General features: G+C 56.9%; 3 protein-coding genes across 3 annotated transcripts; all 3 read right to left on the reverse strand.

Moving 5' to 3' along the window:
• Nucleotides 1–754: 754 nt before the first annotated feature.
• Nucleotides 755–3,398, reverse strand: LOC129046844 (protocadherin gamma-B5-like). Its single transcript, XM_054516470.1, has one exon. It carries the CDS (start codon nt 3,242–3,244, stop codon nt 755–757), a length of 2,490 nt encoding a protein of 829 aa, XP_054372445.1. The 5' UTR covers nt 3,245–3,398.
• A 5,394-nt stretch (nt 3,399–8,792) lies between these two features.
• Nucleotides 8,793–12,429, reverse strand: LOC129046845 (protocadherin gamma-A10-like). Its single transcript, XM_054516471.1, has 2 exons — nt 9,566–12,429; nt 8,793–8,828 (listed from the first exon to the last, which is right to left on the reverse strand). Exons 1-2 carry the CDS (start codon nt 12,020–12,022, stop codon nt 8,793–8,795), a joined length of 2,493 nt encoding a protein of 830 aa, XP_054372446.1. The 5' UTR covers nt 12,023–12,429.
• Nucleotides 12,430–13,997: 1,568 nt separating this feature from the next.
• LOC129046846 (protocadherin gamma-B5-like) lies at nt 13,998–16,487 on the reverse strand. Its single transcript, XM_054516472.1, has one exon. It carries the CDS (start codon nt 16,485–16,487, stop codon nt 13,998–14,000), a length of 2,490 nt encoding a protein of 829 aa, XP_054372447.1.
• Between the last annotated feature and the right edge of the window lie 18 nt (nt 16,488–16,505).

Consider the following 16,505-nt stretch of genomic DNA (forward strand, 5'->3'; position numbering starts at 1 on the left):
GTATGAAAGAAAGATCATGAAGAGCAAAACAGAGCGAACGGCCAGCCAGGACGCATAAACAAAGCCATCTGGTCCCACTACAGCATTCCCCCGAAAACGTGTGACAATCTCTTCCTTCACTCAGAAAAAAGAGTGAAAGGAACTTTCCACACTCCTTTCCTTTCTAAATCCAACCGGGAAAAAAAATATTAACGAACGGGTTTGGGTCAAGCTATACACGAGTTCCAAGTACACCCTTTCCGAACAAATCAGTAAGGGAAAAAATATCTCCGGATCCAGATGTCAGTGCTCTCTTTTTTTTCCCTTGACCCCGTCATGTGGAATCAGACATTCTCGTTCCACAGAATACGAATCTGCTTTCAATGTTGCTAACATATTCAAATTTATGGAGCACAATTGTTAAAGACAAAAACTCGACCCTAAAGCTGAACCTGTGACCAAGGAAGAACCAAGGGCTTCCTGCTCGCCATGAACGGGAGATAGCCCGTTCCTTCACTCAGTCCGTCACGGAGACAGGACTGTGCAACTCACATAAACACAAATCCGAGAAACATGGAGAAACACTGAGAAACACCGCTACTAGCCAAAAGGAGACCTATAATCAAAACCTGTCAGCTGAAGCGCTTACCGAGGGAAAATTAAAACCTTCCGCTGCTGCGTGGGGATACAGATGAAGAATCCCCACTGAGAGCACACCGAGAATACCCGGGGAAACAAAGATGACGTTTCGGGAACTTTTAGAAACAGAAGAAGCTCAAAATTTACAGACCTGTGGTGCATCGGGATTGGCAGGCGGCTCTCCCTCGACGAGGTCAGTGCTCGGGCTCGGCTTCCCGCAGGAATCACCGCCCAGAAGCTCCTCCGCCGACAGGATGGGCACCGGCGGCGGCGGCGGCCAAGCGGCCTCGGGCAGGGCGCGGGCGGGCGGCGGCACGCACAGGTTGTAGGAGTAGGGCAAGGTGCCCTCGCAGAAGTCGGCCGGGAAGGCGGCGCCGGCCAGCGAGAAGCGCTGCGCGCCCAGGCAGCGCAGCACGGCGGGCGGCCCGGCCCGGCGCAGCCGCGCCAGCACGGCCAGCGCCACGCTCAGCACCAAGAGCGCCGAGAGCAGCGCCAGCGCCAGCACCAGGTAGAACTGCAGCTCGGCCGCCGCCGCCTCGGCGCCCGCCGGCCGCTCGCTCAGCTCCGGCAGCGCCTCCTGCAAGCTCTCGGCCAGCACCACGTGCAGCGTGGCCGTGGCCGACAGCGCCGGCTGCCCGTGGTCCTTCACCACGGCCACCAGCCGCTGCTTGGCCGCGTCCCGCTCGCCCACGGCGCGCGCCGTGCGCACCTCGCCGCTGTGCAGCCCCACGCGGAACAGCGCCGGCTCCGACGCCTGCACCAGCTCGTAGGACAGCCACGCGTTGCGCCCCGCGTCCGCGTCCACCGCCACCACCTTGGCCACCAGGTAGCCGGCCTCGGCCGAGCGCGGAACCACCTCGAAAGGCGCCGCCGCCGCCGCCCCTCCCGGACCCTCTCCCGCCGCCGTCGCCGCCGCCGCGGGCCAGAGCACCCTGGGCGCGTTGTCGTTGCGGTCCAGCACGAAGACGCGCACCGTGGCCGTGGAGCTGCGCGCCGGCGAGCCGCCGTCCTGCGCCCGCACGGCCACCGTGAACTCGCGGCACTGCTCGTAGTCCAAGGAGCGCTGCGCGTACAGCGCGCCGCTCCGCGCCTCCACCGACACCAGCGGCGCCGCGCCCGCCGCGCCCGCGCTGCCGCCCGCCAGCCAGTAGCTCACGCGCCCGTTGGCGCCCGCGTCCGCGTCCCGCGCCTGCACGCGCAGCACCAGCGCGCCCGCCGCGTTGTTCTCCGCCACGTACGCGCTGTACGCCGCCTCCTCGAACACCGGCGCGTTGTCGTTCACGTCCGACACCTCCAGCACCAGCTCCCTGCTGCTCCACAGCGCCGGCCTGCCCCGGTCCCGGGCCACCACCGTCACGCGCTGCTCCGACGCCTGCTCGCGGTCCAGCGCGCCCGATGTCACCACCTTGTACGAGCCGCCCGACGACGCCACGATCGACAGCGGCGCCTCTCCCGACAGCGAGCACGACACCTGACCATTCTCGCCGGAGTCTCGATCCCGAACTTTCAGCAGGGCTACCACCGTTCCAGTGGAGGCATCCTCGGGCACGGGACTCGAGAGTGAGAGAATCGTGATCTCGGGCGCGTTGTCGTTCTCGTCCGTGATATCTATTTGAGCCTTGCAGTGAGCCGTCAACCCGCCTCCGTCCGTCGCCTCTAGGCCGAAGATGTATTTATTCTTCTCCTCGAAATCGAGGGCACCCGCAGTCCTCACTTCCCCGCTCTCGCTGTCAATAGTGAACAACGCCCTGACAGAGTCCGGGACGCTGCCAAAGGAGTAGGACACTCGCCCGTTGCTACCCGCGTCAGCATCCGTCGCTCGTACCCGCAGCACCAGAGACCCCACTGAAAGATTCTCCGCTACTCTCGCCTCGTAGACTCTTTTGCTGAACACGGGTGGATTGTCATTGGCATCTGTAACGTTGATGCGCACCTGGACAGTCCCGGATCTCGCGGGATCCCCGCCGTCCACTGCCGTCAGCACCAGCTCAAAGGTGCTCTGTTTCTCTCGGTCCAAGGCTCTGTCCAGCACTAATTCCAGCTGCTTGCTTCCGTCAGGACTCTCTGTCGCGGCCAAACTGAAGGACGGGTTGCTGGTGAGTTGATAGGTCAGCAGCGAGTTGCTTCCTGCGTCTGCATCTCGGGCCATCTCCAGGGGAAAACGAGCACCGGGAGGGATCCATTCACCGATCTCGACGTCCAGAACAGCCTTGCTGAACATCGGGGAGTTGTCATTCACGTCCTCGATCGCCACTTCGACGTGGAAAATGTTCAGCGGGTTGTGCACCAGCACCTCGAAGCTGACGGAGCACGTCGCCGACTCGCCGCACATCTCCTCCCGGTCCAGCCTCTCGTTCACGTACAGGTTCCCGTTCTCCTCATTCACCGTGAAGTATTGCTTCTCCTCGCTCAGCCGCAGCTTGCGCGCCGGCAGCTCGTCCGCGCTGAGCCCCAGGTCCCGCGCCAGCGGCCCCACGAGCGAGCCTCTGCCCAGCTCCTCGGGGATGGCGTAGCGGAGCCGCTCGGCCGCCGCCCGGCACCACACACACAGCAGCAGCAGCAGCGCGGCCAGCAGCGCTCGCCCGCCGCCCGGCCCGCGCCTCTGCCGCCTCTGCCTCACCGCCATTCTCTGCCCACTGCGCTCACCGCGCTCCTGCCGACTGCCGCTGCCCTGACTCCCTTCCAGCCGCTCTCGCCGCCCAAAACAGACACCGCTCAAACACACCCAGCTCGCCGCGCCGCCTCTCGCCGCCTCTCGCTGCTGCTGCTGCTGGCGGTGCCGCTGCCGCTGTGGCCTGCGCCGGCCGAGCGAGCAGCCTGCGGGGGCAGGACGCTGCGGCGGCGGCGGCGGCGGCTCCAGCGCCGCTCGGCGCCGGCCAACAGCGACACCCGGAGGCGCCGCCGCGACACTGCAGCCGCCGCGTGCCCGCGCTCAACGGGGCCCGGCTTTGGCCGGGGCTCAGCGCCTGCACCGGCCCCGGGGGCTCTCCCCGACTGCAAACACCCACAGCAGCAGCTCTGGCTTAATTCCACTCCAAGGCCTTTCTATCTGACATGTGCTGCTGGGTGCTTTCAGGCCATTCTTTTCAGTCACATTGAACACTCAGAAGCAAACATTCATGGCAGGGCAGTAAAAAAAGTAATTGAACTGCTCCTGATAAAATCAGGGCTCATTTACACCAGCAATAAACGATAATATGAGGAAGACGTCAAGAGCTTTCTCACACTTCTCTTGAATTGTTCTTTCATTATTTGGGATTAATTGGTTGGAGATACAGATAAGCCTAAAGCAATGTAAGCATCCCCTTATGCCAGGACAACAGGATAATATTTACTCTTTTCTTTCTGACTCATTTAAACTTTCTTCATCTGCATCTCCATATCTGAGTGCCTGACAATGGAAAGTGCAAAGAAAGGCTGAGTCCTTCATAGAGCCAAACAATACTTTCCCACTTGAACTTTTTTGTAAAGGCCCTTTAATCCACAGATCTGACATAAGCAGGAACACTTTCTGCTAGACTTGAATGTTGGAAGCATATTCAAAATTTCTCTGTGCAGTATCTTCCCGTTTATCACAACCCACACTGAAAAGCTTTCTCCTAATCAAAACCTCCCTTCTCTTAGGATAAAATACTGCTCTGCTATTATACAACAGCTGGCCCAGGGAAACACAGCTTTGTCCATATTTCCTATAAACTTATTCATAAACTGACCTAAGAAAAAAAATTTGAGAAGGCTACACAGAGGTATCATTACTCTATGCTTGAAGACCTACACTCCTTCAGTCCTTCTGCACAACAGAAATGTTCCAGCCCTCAGGCCTTTTCCATGATCCTTCTGGCAACTCTGGCCTGTCCATTGGGATATTGGCCCAAGATCCCCATGCAGTCCAAGCTCACAAGAAAAGAGTTCAGAGGGGAGGCAGGGCTCCCCTCGACCTGCCAGGCAGAGAGTTTATCATGCAGTGCAGGACACAATTCCAGCAGCAGGTGCCCATGGGCAGCTCATGTCCCACCTCATCACCCACCAATAGCCCAAAGCTGCAAATTGCCTGAGGGTGCCTCAATCCCATTGGCCATGCAGGTGCTGAACAGAACTGGGCCCAGTCAGGGCCCTTGAGGGACAGCACAAGTCCCTGCTCTGCACCTGGACATGGAGCCACTGTCTGTAACTCTCTGCAGGTGACTCTCCAGCCTGTTCCTCAGCCATTTGACAGCCTCCAGCTGATTGCCCAGCATGTTCCTCTGGGGGATGCCTGGGGGACACTGCACACCTTCTCCCACTGGGCCCTGCTCTATCCATGGAAACCTTGCCTGGGCTGGCTGCTCACTCTGCACTTGGACAGCTGCAGCACAGATGATCCTGCATGATTACACTACAGACAAAAGGTTCCTGGCTGAGCACACCAGGAGTGCTTGTCAAACCCTTCCTCTGTGCAGCTGCAAACATCACAGCTGGGTGTGGCATCTGCACCTGCACTGGGGCAGCTGGCACACAGGAGACCTTCCACATGAGATCAGACACCCTGAGGCTGAGCTCATGACCACAAGCAATGCAAGACTCAGAAACACATGGAAATGGACACATGCAATGACATTTTGTGGGTCTGCCTTGCTCTACAGAACCAACTCAGATCCCACTGCACTCCAGCAGGCACAGCCTGGTCTTATCTGTGACATGTGACCAGCAAGGCAATGACCCAGTTCTTCTCTAGCCTCACACACAGAGCTCTCCTCTCTTGATTTTTCTTCCATGCCAGGCCACTGTGGGGTTTTGCTTGTGGCCATCTCCTCACTGCTGAAATCTCTCATGAGATGATAATGCACTGCAGCCACACCCAGAAGGGAGCTACAATTGTCTGCTCACCACCATTATGATAAGGAACTGAAGGATTCCAGAGCACACAAATGATAAACAATCATACTAAAAGATCAGCAGTCATCCAACTGAGAATGGCTCATCAAACCATTGACTTTGAGGGAACCTCCTCTCCATCCTTATCACATGCTCTGTTCCACAGAGAGGCAAAGTCTACTAAAGTCATATTTATATCTATTTCTCCCAACAGGAACTGGAAGAAAAGTCACTTTCATATCTCCTGCCTTCCACTCCCACTGCAACAAGAGCAAGGGACATTGGCACATCATATGTTACTAAAAAAAGATGGATTGTAGATAATACTATGGATACCCACCTACTGAGTAAATCAAGGGAAAACAAAACCAAGTAAAAACCCCACAGAAAACCCAAAACTACAAATCAGATAAGGCAAGGAAGCACTAGAAGAGTACAATGAGTCAGACATGTTCACAGTGAAGCCTTCCAGGCCTTTATTGCAGGCCTTAAAATCCATCCCTGAGAGCACCTGGAAGTCACTGAGGTCTCAATCTCCAAGTGTGTGGCCCTGAGGACTCACACAGCACAGCAGGATAGGGGGGTTCATTTGAACAATGAGTCCTCTCCTCATCAACTCTTTCTATGGCATGGCCTGCTCACCTGGCACAGGTAGGAAACCACCACTTTGAACAACTTCTCATTGGCCTCTTTCTCAAGGTAAATCTTCTACAAATCACAACAGATTCTCTTATTGCTTCTGCTTCCTATTCCCCACACACACTATTTAGTTCTAAGTGGCTGAAAAAAGGACATCCTGAAAAACATCAGTCACTGTTTCATATTTCAAAGTAATGACCAGAATTGTGGAAATGAGCTGCAACCTTCCTGGAAACAAAGGCATGAATGAAAGTGTAATTACACTTCTGAAGAAACTCTATATCACAATGTGGCCTAGAGATAGAGATGATGGAGGTTTTACACAGGATTAATTACCTCTTCCAGCCAAAAATTATGGTTCAACATGAACAGTTACTGTGCAAAATGTTATTGTTAGAAGACTGTAATTATCTTTCATGACAGAGACACCAGGATCAGAACAGCAAGGGCACTGCCTTTGGCACCAATCATGAAATCAAACCATTTCTCTGCCAAACCCACACTGAGTCCCCCATTTGCCTGGCACAGAACTGAGCTCTCACCCTCCTCACTCTGCATTCACAGCCTTTGCTTTCACCATCAATGCAAACCACAATTTTGGTTCCACGTTGGCCACAGAGAAAGCAATAGCTTGGGGAAACATCCATTCATGAAGTTGTATTTCTTGAATGAAATATCAAGGTCAGGCTGGCTGGGGCTCTGAGCCACCTGCTCTGGTGGAAGATGTCCCTGCCCATGGCAGAGGAGAGTGAATGAGGGGATCTTTAAGGTGCTTTGGAATACCAGCCATTCTATGATTCTGTGTGTCTAGGATAAGATGATTACATGTACAGCTTCAAGGGATGGATGATAGATACTCTCCCTACTGGATAATTGTTTTGGAGTTTGCAGAATTGCCAGGCTCAGTGAGGATCAACTTTACTCCTTGACAAAAATACAAGCAAACAAAAAGACAAACAACCCAACCCAATTATCCAAAGAAACCTTAATCAACCAAGTTAAGAATGGGAAACACCACAAGAGTATCAATCATGGCCTCACATTGCAGATTGGCTCAACTGCAGTATATACGCAACCCTGGAAACTGGACTGGAACCAATACACAGGGGCCTCACACAGGAGTCACTCCACAGGCCCCACACTGTCACTGCCTTGGATACAAAGAGAGAGGAAAAGCTTGGAACCACAGCTGGGGGCATCATCTAAATACCAGGACAAACAGAACTGGACACAATTCATTCATTTTGAACTGCATCACACTGAACTCCAGCACCAGCCCTGTCTCTGCATACACAGACTTCTTCTCTCTGCCAAAACATAACATGACAGCAAGTTTTCCATACAGACATCATTAGAAGAAAAGTTGTGTGCACAGCTTCTCAGAGCCCAAGCATCACAACTAACATTATTCTGCTCCTCCATATTACTTCAACAAGTGGGAAATGTCATACAGGCCACAAATTATTACCAGCTCTGTCAAAGACCCACACATCCAAGTATCACCTCAAAGGCAACATCACCATTCTTCAGCACATGGACTCCTCAAAGCATGTGTGACTACCACTCTTGATGCAAAGGGATATGGAACCCAAACTAGGCCACTTCAGTCCAAACCACACAAGGGAAAATCATAGGACTCCTCTTGACTCATTGTGCAGAAGGCCAGCAATAGCCCTGGGGATCAACAAAACACCTGCCATGTCTCCACCAGGGCCTCCTCACACACCACACAACCAACACTGCCTCATAAACTCGCCACAGCTCCCATGGTTAGCAGAGACCTTCAGAATTTAGAGAGACTCCACCAAGAGGAACGTTGATCAGACTGTATCGCCTTAATATTCGACATCTCACCCAGTCATGGGACAAGAAAAAGCATTTATTAAAGAGATATTCTCAAGAAACATCTCTAAGGAAGTCTCTCTCTTTTCACCTATAAACATGAAAGAACCATCTTCAGATGATCAGAAGAATGAGACAGAAAGTTAACACCTGCAGAATTGAAGAGTTCCCAACACTCTTCTGGGTTATATAAGTCAAAGTAGACGATTGATGTTGTTGTTTATAGGTACTGAATACACAGCTTGCACTTCCCATACCCCATCTGTCATAAGTACAAAATTAAGCTTTGAAGTGACACCATTATGATGATGCTGAAATACTCAGCAAGATCCTTCCAGGGTTCATCCCCACGCAACTGGAATACAAATCTTCTAGACAAATACTTGGGGAAGAAAAACCTCACATTGCTTCATCTGACAGATAGGAAGTGGACATGGAATGGAGGAAAACATTCCCTTGAGTCTTTCAGCAGACATTCACACACAGCTCACAGCACTCAGATTCCCAACCCTTCACACCATCCATGGTGTCCTTTCACCCATACACCTTACATACATGGGACAGTGGAGGCCCAGTTCCCAGACCATTTCTCTTCCCAGCACCAATTGCACACAGCTCTCTGTACATCTCTGTGCTGTGCAAGCTACATTTGCTGCTCATTGCAGTTCTGGGAAGAGACTTCATAGGTCTCAAAGGAAAAGCCGAGCAGTCTTCCAGGAGACACTGACGCAGTGAATATCTGCTCACAGGGAATTACGCCCACCTTGTATCTCCCACTGCACCGTGAATCTTTACCTTCCCATCCAGGCAATTCTCTTGCCATGCTAAATATTTTATAGCTAAGGCTCATCCAGCTCCATCTGACATAGCCCTACCTGGAAAAACAAGACAAAACAAAGCAGTTCTGCCATTTCCTCCTGCGTTTCATGCTCCATATGCAGCCACACACAGGCTTTTCAAAGAGACACAACTTCAAGATGATCTTTTATCTTCAAAGCAGGTAGACAGAGAGCACCAAGGACCTCTTGTTGCCTGGTCCAATCCCCTCTTCACAAAAAAAGACCAAAGCGTGAATGACACAAATACTTCCTGCTGACCTTCACTATGTATCATGGAGAACAATAAAGGCCGAGAAGAACATGCAAAAAGGATCCACACAAAGCCATCAGCCTTGTGTTCAAGACACATTCAAAATATTCATGCATGTGTGCTATTGGGAAGACACGTGAACCTCCAAAAAAGCTGAATTTCTTAGTAAGGAGATCCATCCCTTCAGGAGAGCCAATGCTATCAAGAACACAGACTCTACACAGCACAGCTGATATAGGGGAACAATACTTGGAACGTAATCAATACCCAAACATTCGACCTAAGCAACAGCCTGCAGCTGTAGCCTTTTCCCTCCTTCCTCCTTCACAAATTGGAAGGCTGAGGACCCACCCCATGTTTACATACCGACACCAATGGACGCCAGCCGTCAAACTTTCATCGAAGGAAACCTTACCATGCTTCTAGACAACGTCTCCTAGGCAAGCAAGAGAACACGGCGGGGAAAGGGCAGGGCTGCATTACAAGAAAGGGTCGTTGAGAAAATTTGGACAGAGGAACTCACCGAGGAAGGGGCGGGGTCCGAGGGGAGGGCGCCGGCCGGGTCCCCGTCCCCGAGCAGCAGCGCGGGCTCGTCGGGCGGCGGCCGGGCCGGGAGGGTGTCGCAGCAGCTGGCGGCCGAGAAGCGCAGGTGGCTCTTGCGCGAGTCGGCCGTGAGCGACACGTCGTGCGAGTAGGACTGCAGGAAGGCGCGCACGCCGTCGATGCCCACGAAGTGCGAGACGGGCACGCCGCGCAAGGCGCCGCTGTCCGGCGGCAGCAGCTGCTGGCGGTGGCAGCGGCGCAGGCGCAGCGCCAGCAGCAGCAGCAGGAAGGCCACGAAGAGGCACGAGACGGCGGCCACGGCCAGCACGAGCCAGCGCGTCAGGCTGGCGGCCGGCTCGCCCGGCGCCGCCGCCTCGTGGGCCGCGCTGCCCAGCTCGGCCAGCAGCTCGGCCACGCTCTCGGCCAGCACCACGCTCAGCGTGGCCGTGGCCGACAGCGCCGGCCGCCCGTGGTCCCGCACCAGCACCAGCAGGCTGTGGCGCGCCGCGTCGCGGGCCAGCGGCGAGCGCGCCGTGCGCACCTCGCCGCTGTGCAGCCCCACGCGGAACAGCCCCGGCTCCGTGGCCTTGGCCAGCTCGTAGGACAGCCACGCGTTCTGCCCCGCGTCCGCGTCCACCGCCACCACCTTGGCCACCAGCGCGCCGGCCTCGGCCCAGCGCGGCGCCAGCTCCACGCCCGACCACGCCGCAGCAGCGCCCGAGCCCGCCGCTGCGGCCGGCGCCGGGTACAGCACCTGCGGCGCGTTGTCGTTCTCGTCCACGATCAGCAGCCGCACCGACACGTTGCTGCTCAGCGCCGGCGCGCCGCCGTCCTCCGCCCGCACGCACAGCTGCAGCTCGCGCAGCTGCTCGTAGTCCAAGGAGCGCAGCGCGTACAGCGCGCCCGTCTCCGCCTGCACCGACACGTACGACGACAGCGGCGCGCCCCGCACCCGCCCCTCCGCCAGCCGGTAGCGCACGCGCGCGTTCTGCCCCCAGTCCGCGTCCGTGGCGCGCACCGTCAGCACCAGCGCGCCCGCCGCGTTGTTCTCCGCCAGCCGCGCGCTGTAGCGCTCCTCCAAGAACACCGGCGCGTTGTCGTTCACGTCCAGCACCCGCAGCGCCAGCACCGCGCTGCTCTGCAGCGCCGGCGACCCGCCGTCGGCCGCCCGCACCGTCACGTTGTACTCCGACACCTGCTCCCGGTCCAGCTCTCTCGCTGTCACCACGCTGTAGTAGCTGCCGTGAGAGCTCTGCAGCCGGAATGGGACATCCTTGTCGATCGAGCAGCGCACATCGCCGTTGGCCCCCGAGTCTCGATCCTGGACATGCAACAGGGCCACCACGGTCCCCGTCGGGGCGTCTTCGGAAATCTCACTCAGTGCTGATCGTACCGAAATCTTGGGCGCATTGTCGTTGACGTCTGTCACTGTGATAATAACGTTCGCCGTGTCAAAAAGCTCTCCCCCGTCATACGCCTGAACCTCAAGTTCATGGGAGGAGATTTCCTCGAAATCCAAATAATTTTTCACTGTAACCATTCCTGTCTCAGAGTCCAGGTCAAAAAGTTCCGACGCCCGGTCTGAAATTTTATTGATGCTGTATTTAACCTGCCCGTTCAGCCCCTCGTCGGCGTCCGTGGCCGTGACGGTGACGAGGACAGAGCCCACGGGCACGTCCTCGGGCACACGCACCGTGTACTCCGCCTGGCTGAACACGGGCGCGTTGTCGTTCGCGTCCAGCACCGTCACGCGGATCCGAGCCGTGCCCGTCCGTGCCGGATCGCCTCCGTCGCTCGCCCTCAGCACCAGCTCGTGAAACGCCGCCTCCTCCCGGTCCAGCGCCTTGGCCAGCACCAGCTCGGGACGCTGATCGCCGCCGGGGCCCGCCTGCACGGCCAGGGAGAAGTGCTCGTCACCGCTCAGCTCGTAGCTCTGCAGGGAATTCCGGCCAGAATCTGGATCTTGTGCTTCTCGGAGGGGAAACCGCGACCCTGGGGCTGTCATCTCACTCACTCTTAATTCTTTTTCCGTCTCTCGGAAAATGGGCTCGTTATCATTAATGTCCGTGATCTCCACTTCTATTTCATAGAACTTCATTTCCCCCTCCACTATCAGCTCACAGCGCAGCACGCATTGCTGCACACGCTCGCACAGCTGCTCTCTGTCGATCCTTTCTGCCGTCACTAAATGTCCCGTCTTCCCGTGCAGAGCGAAATACTGCGTCCTACCTTCCGAGACAACTCGAAAGCCCTCGTCTCTGAGCGTCGTAAGCTGCAGCCCCAGGTCCTTGGCCACGTCGCCCACGAACGAGCCCTTGGGCATCTCCTCGGGCACCGAGTAGCGCAGCTGCCCCCACGCCGCCTCCCACGCCGCCAGCAGCACGGCCCAGAGCAGAGCTCGCTGCCGCCGGCCCCAGCGCCTCCCCGCCGCGCACATCTCGCCCGCGGAACCGCCGGCACCGCAGCACCGCCGATCCAATCCCGCTGCCACTCAATGCTCGCAGCTCCTGCACCGTGCGCAGCTGCCGCTGCCTCCGCCTGGCTCCACAATGGACCAGCACCGCGGGGACGATCGGGGACCGCACGTTCGGACACGGAGCGAACAACCGAGCGAGCCGATCCGCAGCGGGCGGGGCTGCCGGTAGCGCTCCGAGCTTCCTCTCGCTCCTCTCGGTCAACAGCGGCGCCCGCAGCCTCCTCCCGGCACTGCAGGCACCGAGCGCTGCCCAGCGCTGCCCGCCCTGCCCTGCTCCATACAGGCCACGGTCGCCACCGAGATGTCGCTTTTCGTCCAGCGCCGATCTCCTGCCTCCGCATTTCTCCAGCCCATCTCTGCTTTCATCCTCCAGGCTATCTCCATCGGGAGGAAGGCAGAGGCATTCTGTGGCCGGCGTTCTTTAATCACGCGGGAAACTCATTAATTTCTAATGTCATTATACGTAAGTTAAAATAGATATTTTGCCCTGTAGCTTATTCTTAAGCTTATCGTTTTTGTTCTGAAGCACCTTCAACAACAGCCTCCCATACAGAAAACGGGAAGATAGCATATCCCGAAGAAACAAAGCTATCCGGTTTATTAAAAGAGCGGGACGAGAGCAATTGCATACTTCTTGAAGTCAGGGAGCCTATTGTTACAGGATTCAATTATTGTTACAGGATTCAAATAAAAATGCAGCTGAAACTCTCAAGGTAAAGTTTCAGGACTTATTTGACATCCTTTCCTAGGGGATGCGCCTAGTGTTTCCTTACTATATACAGATTTATGTTTAATCAAATCATTGTAGTTTTCCTTTTTTCAGAAATCAATGTGCGAAGCACTAAAGCTGGTTAGTAAAATATTCGTCTAAGTATCTCTTAATGGCGTTCTTGGCTATGTGTTCAAGAAAATAATTATGGGACCCTAGAACAAAAGTACAACACGTTAAACTGTGCTGACCACTAATCAATGTGCAAATGGGCTTGATTCAACTGCCTGAACCCTCCTCTGGCCAATCTCCCTGATATGGGATCCCTTCATTTCTCAGATGTTTATCCTAATAAACAGAATTGCAGTTTCGCTGTTCCCGATATATTTGAGACCTGCTAACACCTCCAACATCGTTGTGAGATAGAAAAATAACAATCTCTGAAACAGAAATCTTTCAACACTCTCACCAGTGTCTGAAATGAAGATCATGATGAGCAAAACAGAGAGAACTGCCACCCAGGAAGCATAAACGAAGCCAACTAGACTCACTACTGTATTCCTGCCAAAACGAGCGACAATCACTTCCTTCAGTCAGACGAAAGACTGAAAGGAACTTTCCACATTCCTTTCCTTTCTAAATCTAACCGGGAAAAAAAATATTAACGAATGGGTTTGGGTAAAGCTATACACGAGTTCCAAGCACACCCTATCCGAACAAATCAGTCAGGAAAGAAATATCTCCAGCACCAGATGTCAGTGCTGTCTCTTTTTTTCCTCGACCCCGTCATGCAGAATCAGTAATTCTCGTTCCACAGAATACGAACCTGCTTTCAATGTTGCTAATAGATTCTAATTTATGGAGCACAATTGTTAAAGACAAAATCTCGACCCTAAAGCTGAACCTGTGACCAAGGAAGAACCAAGGGCTTCCTTCTCTGCATGAACGGGGGATAGCCCGTTCCTTAACTCAGTCCGTCACAGAGACAGGACTGTGCAACTCACATAAACACAACTCCGAGAAACATGGAGAAACACTGAGAAACACCGCTACTAGCCGAAAGGAGAGCTATCATCAAAGCCTGTCAGCTGAAGCTCTTACCGAGAAAAAAAAGAAAAACTTCCGCTGCTACGTGAGGATACAGATGACGAATACCCACTGACACCAGGCAAAAAACACGTGGGGAAAAAAACAGACGTTGCGGGAACTTTTAAAAACAGAAGAAGCTCACGCTTTACAGACCTGTGGTGCATCAGGATTGGCAGGCGGCTCTCCCACGACGAGGTCACTGCTCAGGCTCGGCTTGTCGCAGGAATCGCCGCCCAGAAGCTCCTCCGCCGACAGGATGGGCACCGGCGGCGGCGGCGGCCAAGCGGCCTCGGGCAGGGCGCGGGCGGGCGGCGGCACGCACAGGTTGTAGGAGTAGGGCAAGGTGCCCTCGCAGAAGTCGGCCGGGAAGGCGGCGCCGGCCAGCGAGAAGCGCTGCGCGCCCAGGCAGCGCAGCACGGCGGGCGGCCCGGCCCGGCGCAGCCGCGCCAGCACGGCCAGCGCCACGCTCAGCACCAAGAGCGCCGAGAGCAGCGCCAGCGCCAGCACCAGGTAGAACTGCAGCTCGGCCGCCGCCGCCGCCGCCGCCTCGGCGCCCGCCGGCCGCTCGCTCAGCTCCGGCAGCGCCTCCTGCAAGCTCTCGGCCAGCACCACGTGCAGCGTGGCCGTGGCCGACAGCGCCGGCTGCCCGTGGTCCTTCACCACGGCCACCAGCCGCTGCTTGGCCGCGTCCCGCTCGCCCACGGCGCGCGCCGTGCGCACCTCGCCGCTGTGCAGCCCCACGCGGAACAGCGCCGGCTCCGACGCCTGCACCAGCTCGTAGGACAGCCACGCGTTGCGCCCCGCGTCCGCGTCCACCGCCACCACCTTGGCCACCAGGTAGCCGGCCTCGGCCGAGCGCGGAACCACCTCGAAAGGCGCCGCCGCCGCCCCTCCCGGACCCTCTCCCGCCGCCGCCGCCGCGGGCCAGAGCACCCTGGGCGCGTTGTCGTTGCGGTCCAGCACGAAGACGCGCACCGTGGCCGTGGAGCTGCGCGCCGGCGAGCCGCCGTCCTGCGCCCGCACGGCCACCGTGAACTCGCGGCACTGCTCGTAGTCCAAGGAGCGCTGCGCGTACAGCGCGCCGCTCCGCGCCTCCACCGACACCAGCGGCGCCGCGCCCGCCGCGCCCGCGCTGCCGCCCGCCAGCCAGTAGCTCACGCGCCCGTTGGCGCCCGCGTCCGCGTCCCGTGCCTGCACGCGCAGCACCAGCGCGCCCGCCGCGTTGTTCTCCGCCACGTACGCGCTGTACGCCGCCTCCTCGAACACCGGCGCGTTGTCGTTCACGTCCGACACCTCCAGCACCAGCTCCCTGCTGCTCCACAGCGCCGGCCTGCCCCGGTCCCGGGCCACCACCGTCACGCGCTGCTCCGACGCCTGCTCGCGGTCCAGCGCGCCCGATGTCACCACCTTGTACGAGCCGCCCGACGACGCCACGATCGACAGCGGCGCCTCTCCCGACAGCGAGCACGACACCTGACCGTTCTCGCCGAAATCTCTGTCCCGCACTTTCAGTAGGGCAACTACAGTGCCCTCCGGAGCATCCTCGGGCACCGGGCTCGAAAGCGAAAGAATCGTGATCTCAGGGGGGTTGTCATTCACGTCCAGCACCACCACCTCGACCATGGAGTGTGCCATCAAACCCCCTCCATCCTTCGCCTCCACAGGCAGGCTGAACGTGCGCGTGTCCTCAAAGTCCAGTGCCTCCTGCAGTATGATAGACCCGCTCTCTGCATTGAACGTAAACTTCTGAAGTGCCTTGATCGGCATTTTCCCGAAGCCGTAAGTGATGCGAGCGTTGGTGCCGGCGTCGGCGTCTGAGGCTGACAGGTTCAGTACTGCTGAACCTGGTGGCGTGTCCTCTCGTAGGCTCACGCGGTAGCGGTCCTGTGCGAATACGGGTGGGTTGTCATTGGCGTCCGTCACGTTGACCCAAATCTGGACAGTCCCTGACCTCACAGGATCCCCGCCATCTACCGCTGTCAGCACCAGCTCAAAGGAGCTCTGCTTCTCTCGGTCCAAGGCTCTCTCCAATACTAATTCCGGTTTGCTTCCTTCCGGACTGTTCTTCATAGTGAGAGAGAATGACGGGTCGCTGGTTAGTTGGTAAGTCAGCAGCGAATTGCTGCCCACGTCTGCATCATGGGCCATCTCCAGCGGAAAATGAGTCCCGGGAACCGTCCATTCACCAATCTCCAGGTCCAGAGAAGATTTGCTGAATGTTGGGGAGTTGTCGTTCATGTCTTTGATGTCCACCTCGACGTGGAAAATATTCAGCGGGTTGTGCACCAGCACCTCGAAGCTGATGGAGCACGTCGCCGACTCGCCGCACATCTCCTCCCGGTCCAGCCTCTCATTCACGTACAGGTTCCCGTTCTCCTCATTCACAGTGAAGTATTGCTTCTCCTCGCTCAGCCGCAGCTTGCGCGCCGGCAGCTCGTCCGCGCTGAGCCCCAGGTCCCGCGCCAGCGGCCCCACGAGCGAGCCTCTGCCCAGCTCCTCGGGGATGGCGTAGCGGAGCCGCTCGCCCGCCGCCCGGCACCACACGCACAGCAGCAGCAGCAGCAGCGCGGCCAGCAGCGCTCGCCCGCCGCCCGGCCCGCGCCTCTGCCGCCTCTGCCTCACCGCCATTCTCTGCCCACTGCGCTC

Source organism: Molothrus ater, chromosome 15 (genome assembly GCF_012460135.2).
Source record: "Molothrus ater isolate BHLD 08-10-18 breed brown headed cowbird chromosome 15, BPBGC_Mater_1.1, whole genome shotgun sequence".
In the NCBI taxonomy this organism is placed as follows: domain Eukaryota; kingdom Metazoa; phylum Chordata; class Aves; order Passeriformes; family Icteridae; genus Molothrus; species Molothrus ater.

Excerpts from the sequence above, each read along its gene's own strand:
- LOC129046844 (XM_054516470.1), bottom strand. The coding sequence starts at position 3,244 with ATGGCGGTGAGGCAGAGGCGGCAGAGGCGCGGGCCGGGCGGCGGGCGA.
- LOC129046846 (XM_054516472.1), bottom strand. The coding sequence starts at position 16,487 with ATGGCGGTGAGGCAGAGGCGGCAGAGGCGCGGGCCGGGCGGCGGGCGA.
- LOC129046845 (XM_054516471.1), bottom strand. The coding sequence starts at position 12,022 with ATGTGCGCGGCGGGGAGGCGCTGGGGCCGGCGGCAGCGAGCTCTGCTC. Across the intron at positions 8,829-9,565 it reads CGGACCCCGCCCCTTCCTCG|GTAGGGCTATGTCAGATGGA; the intron begins GTGAGTTCCTCT and ends TTGTTTTTCCAG.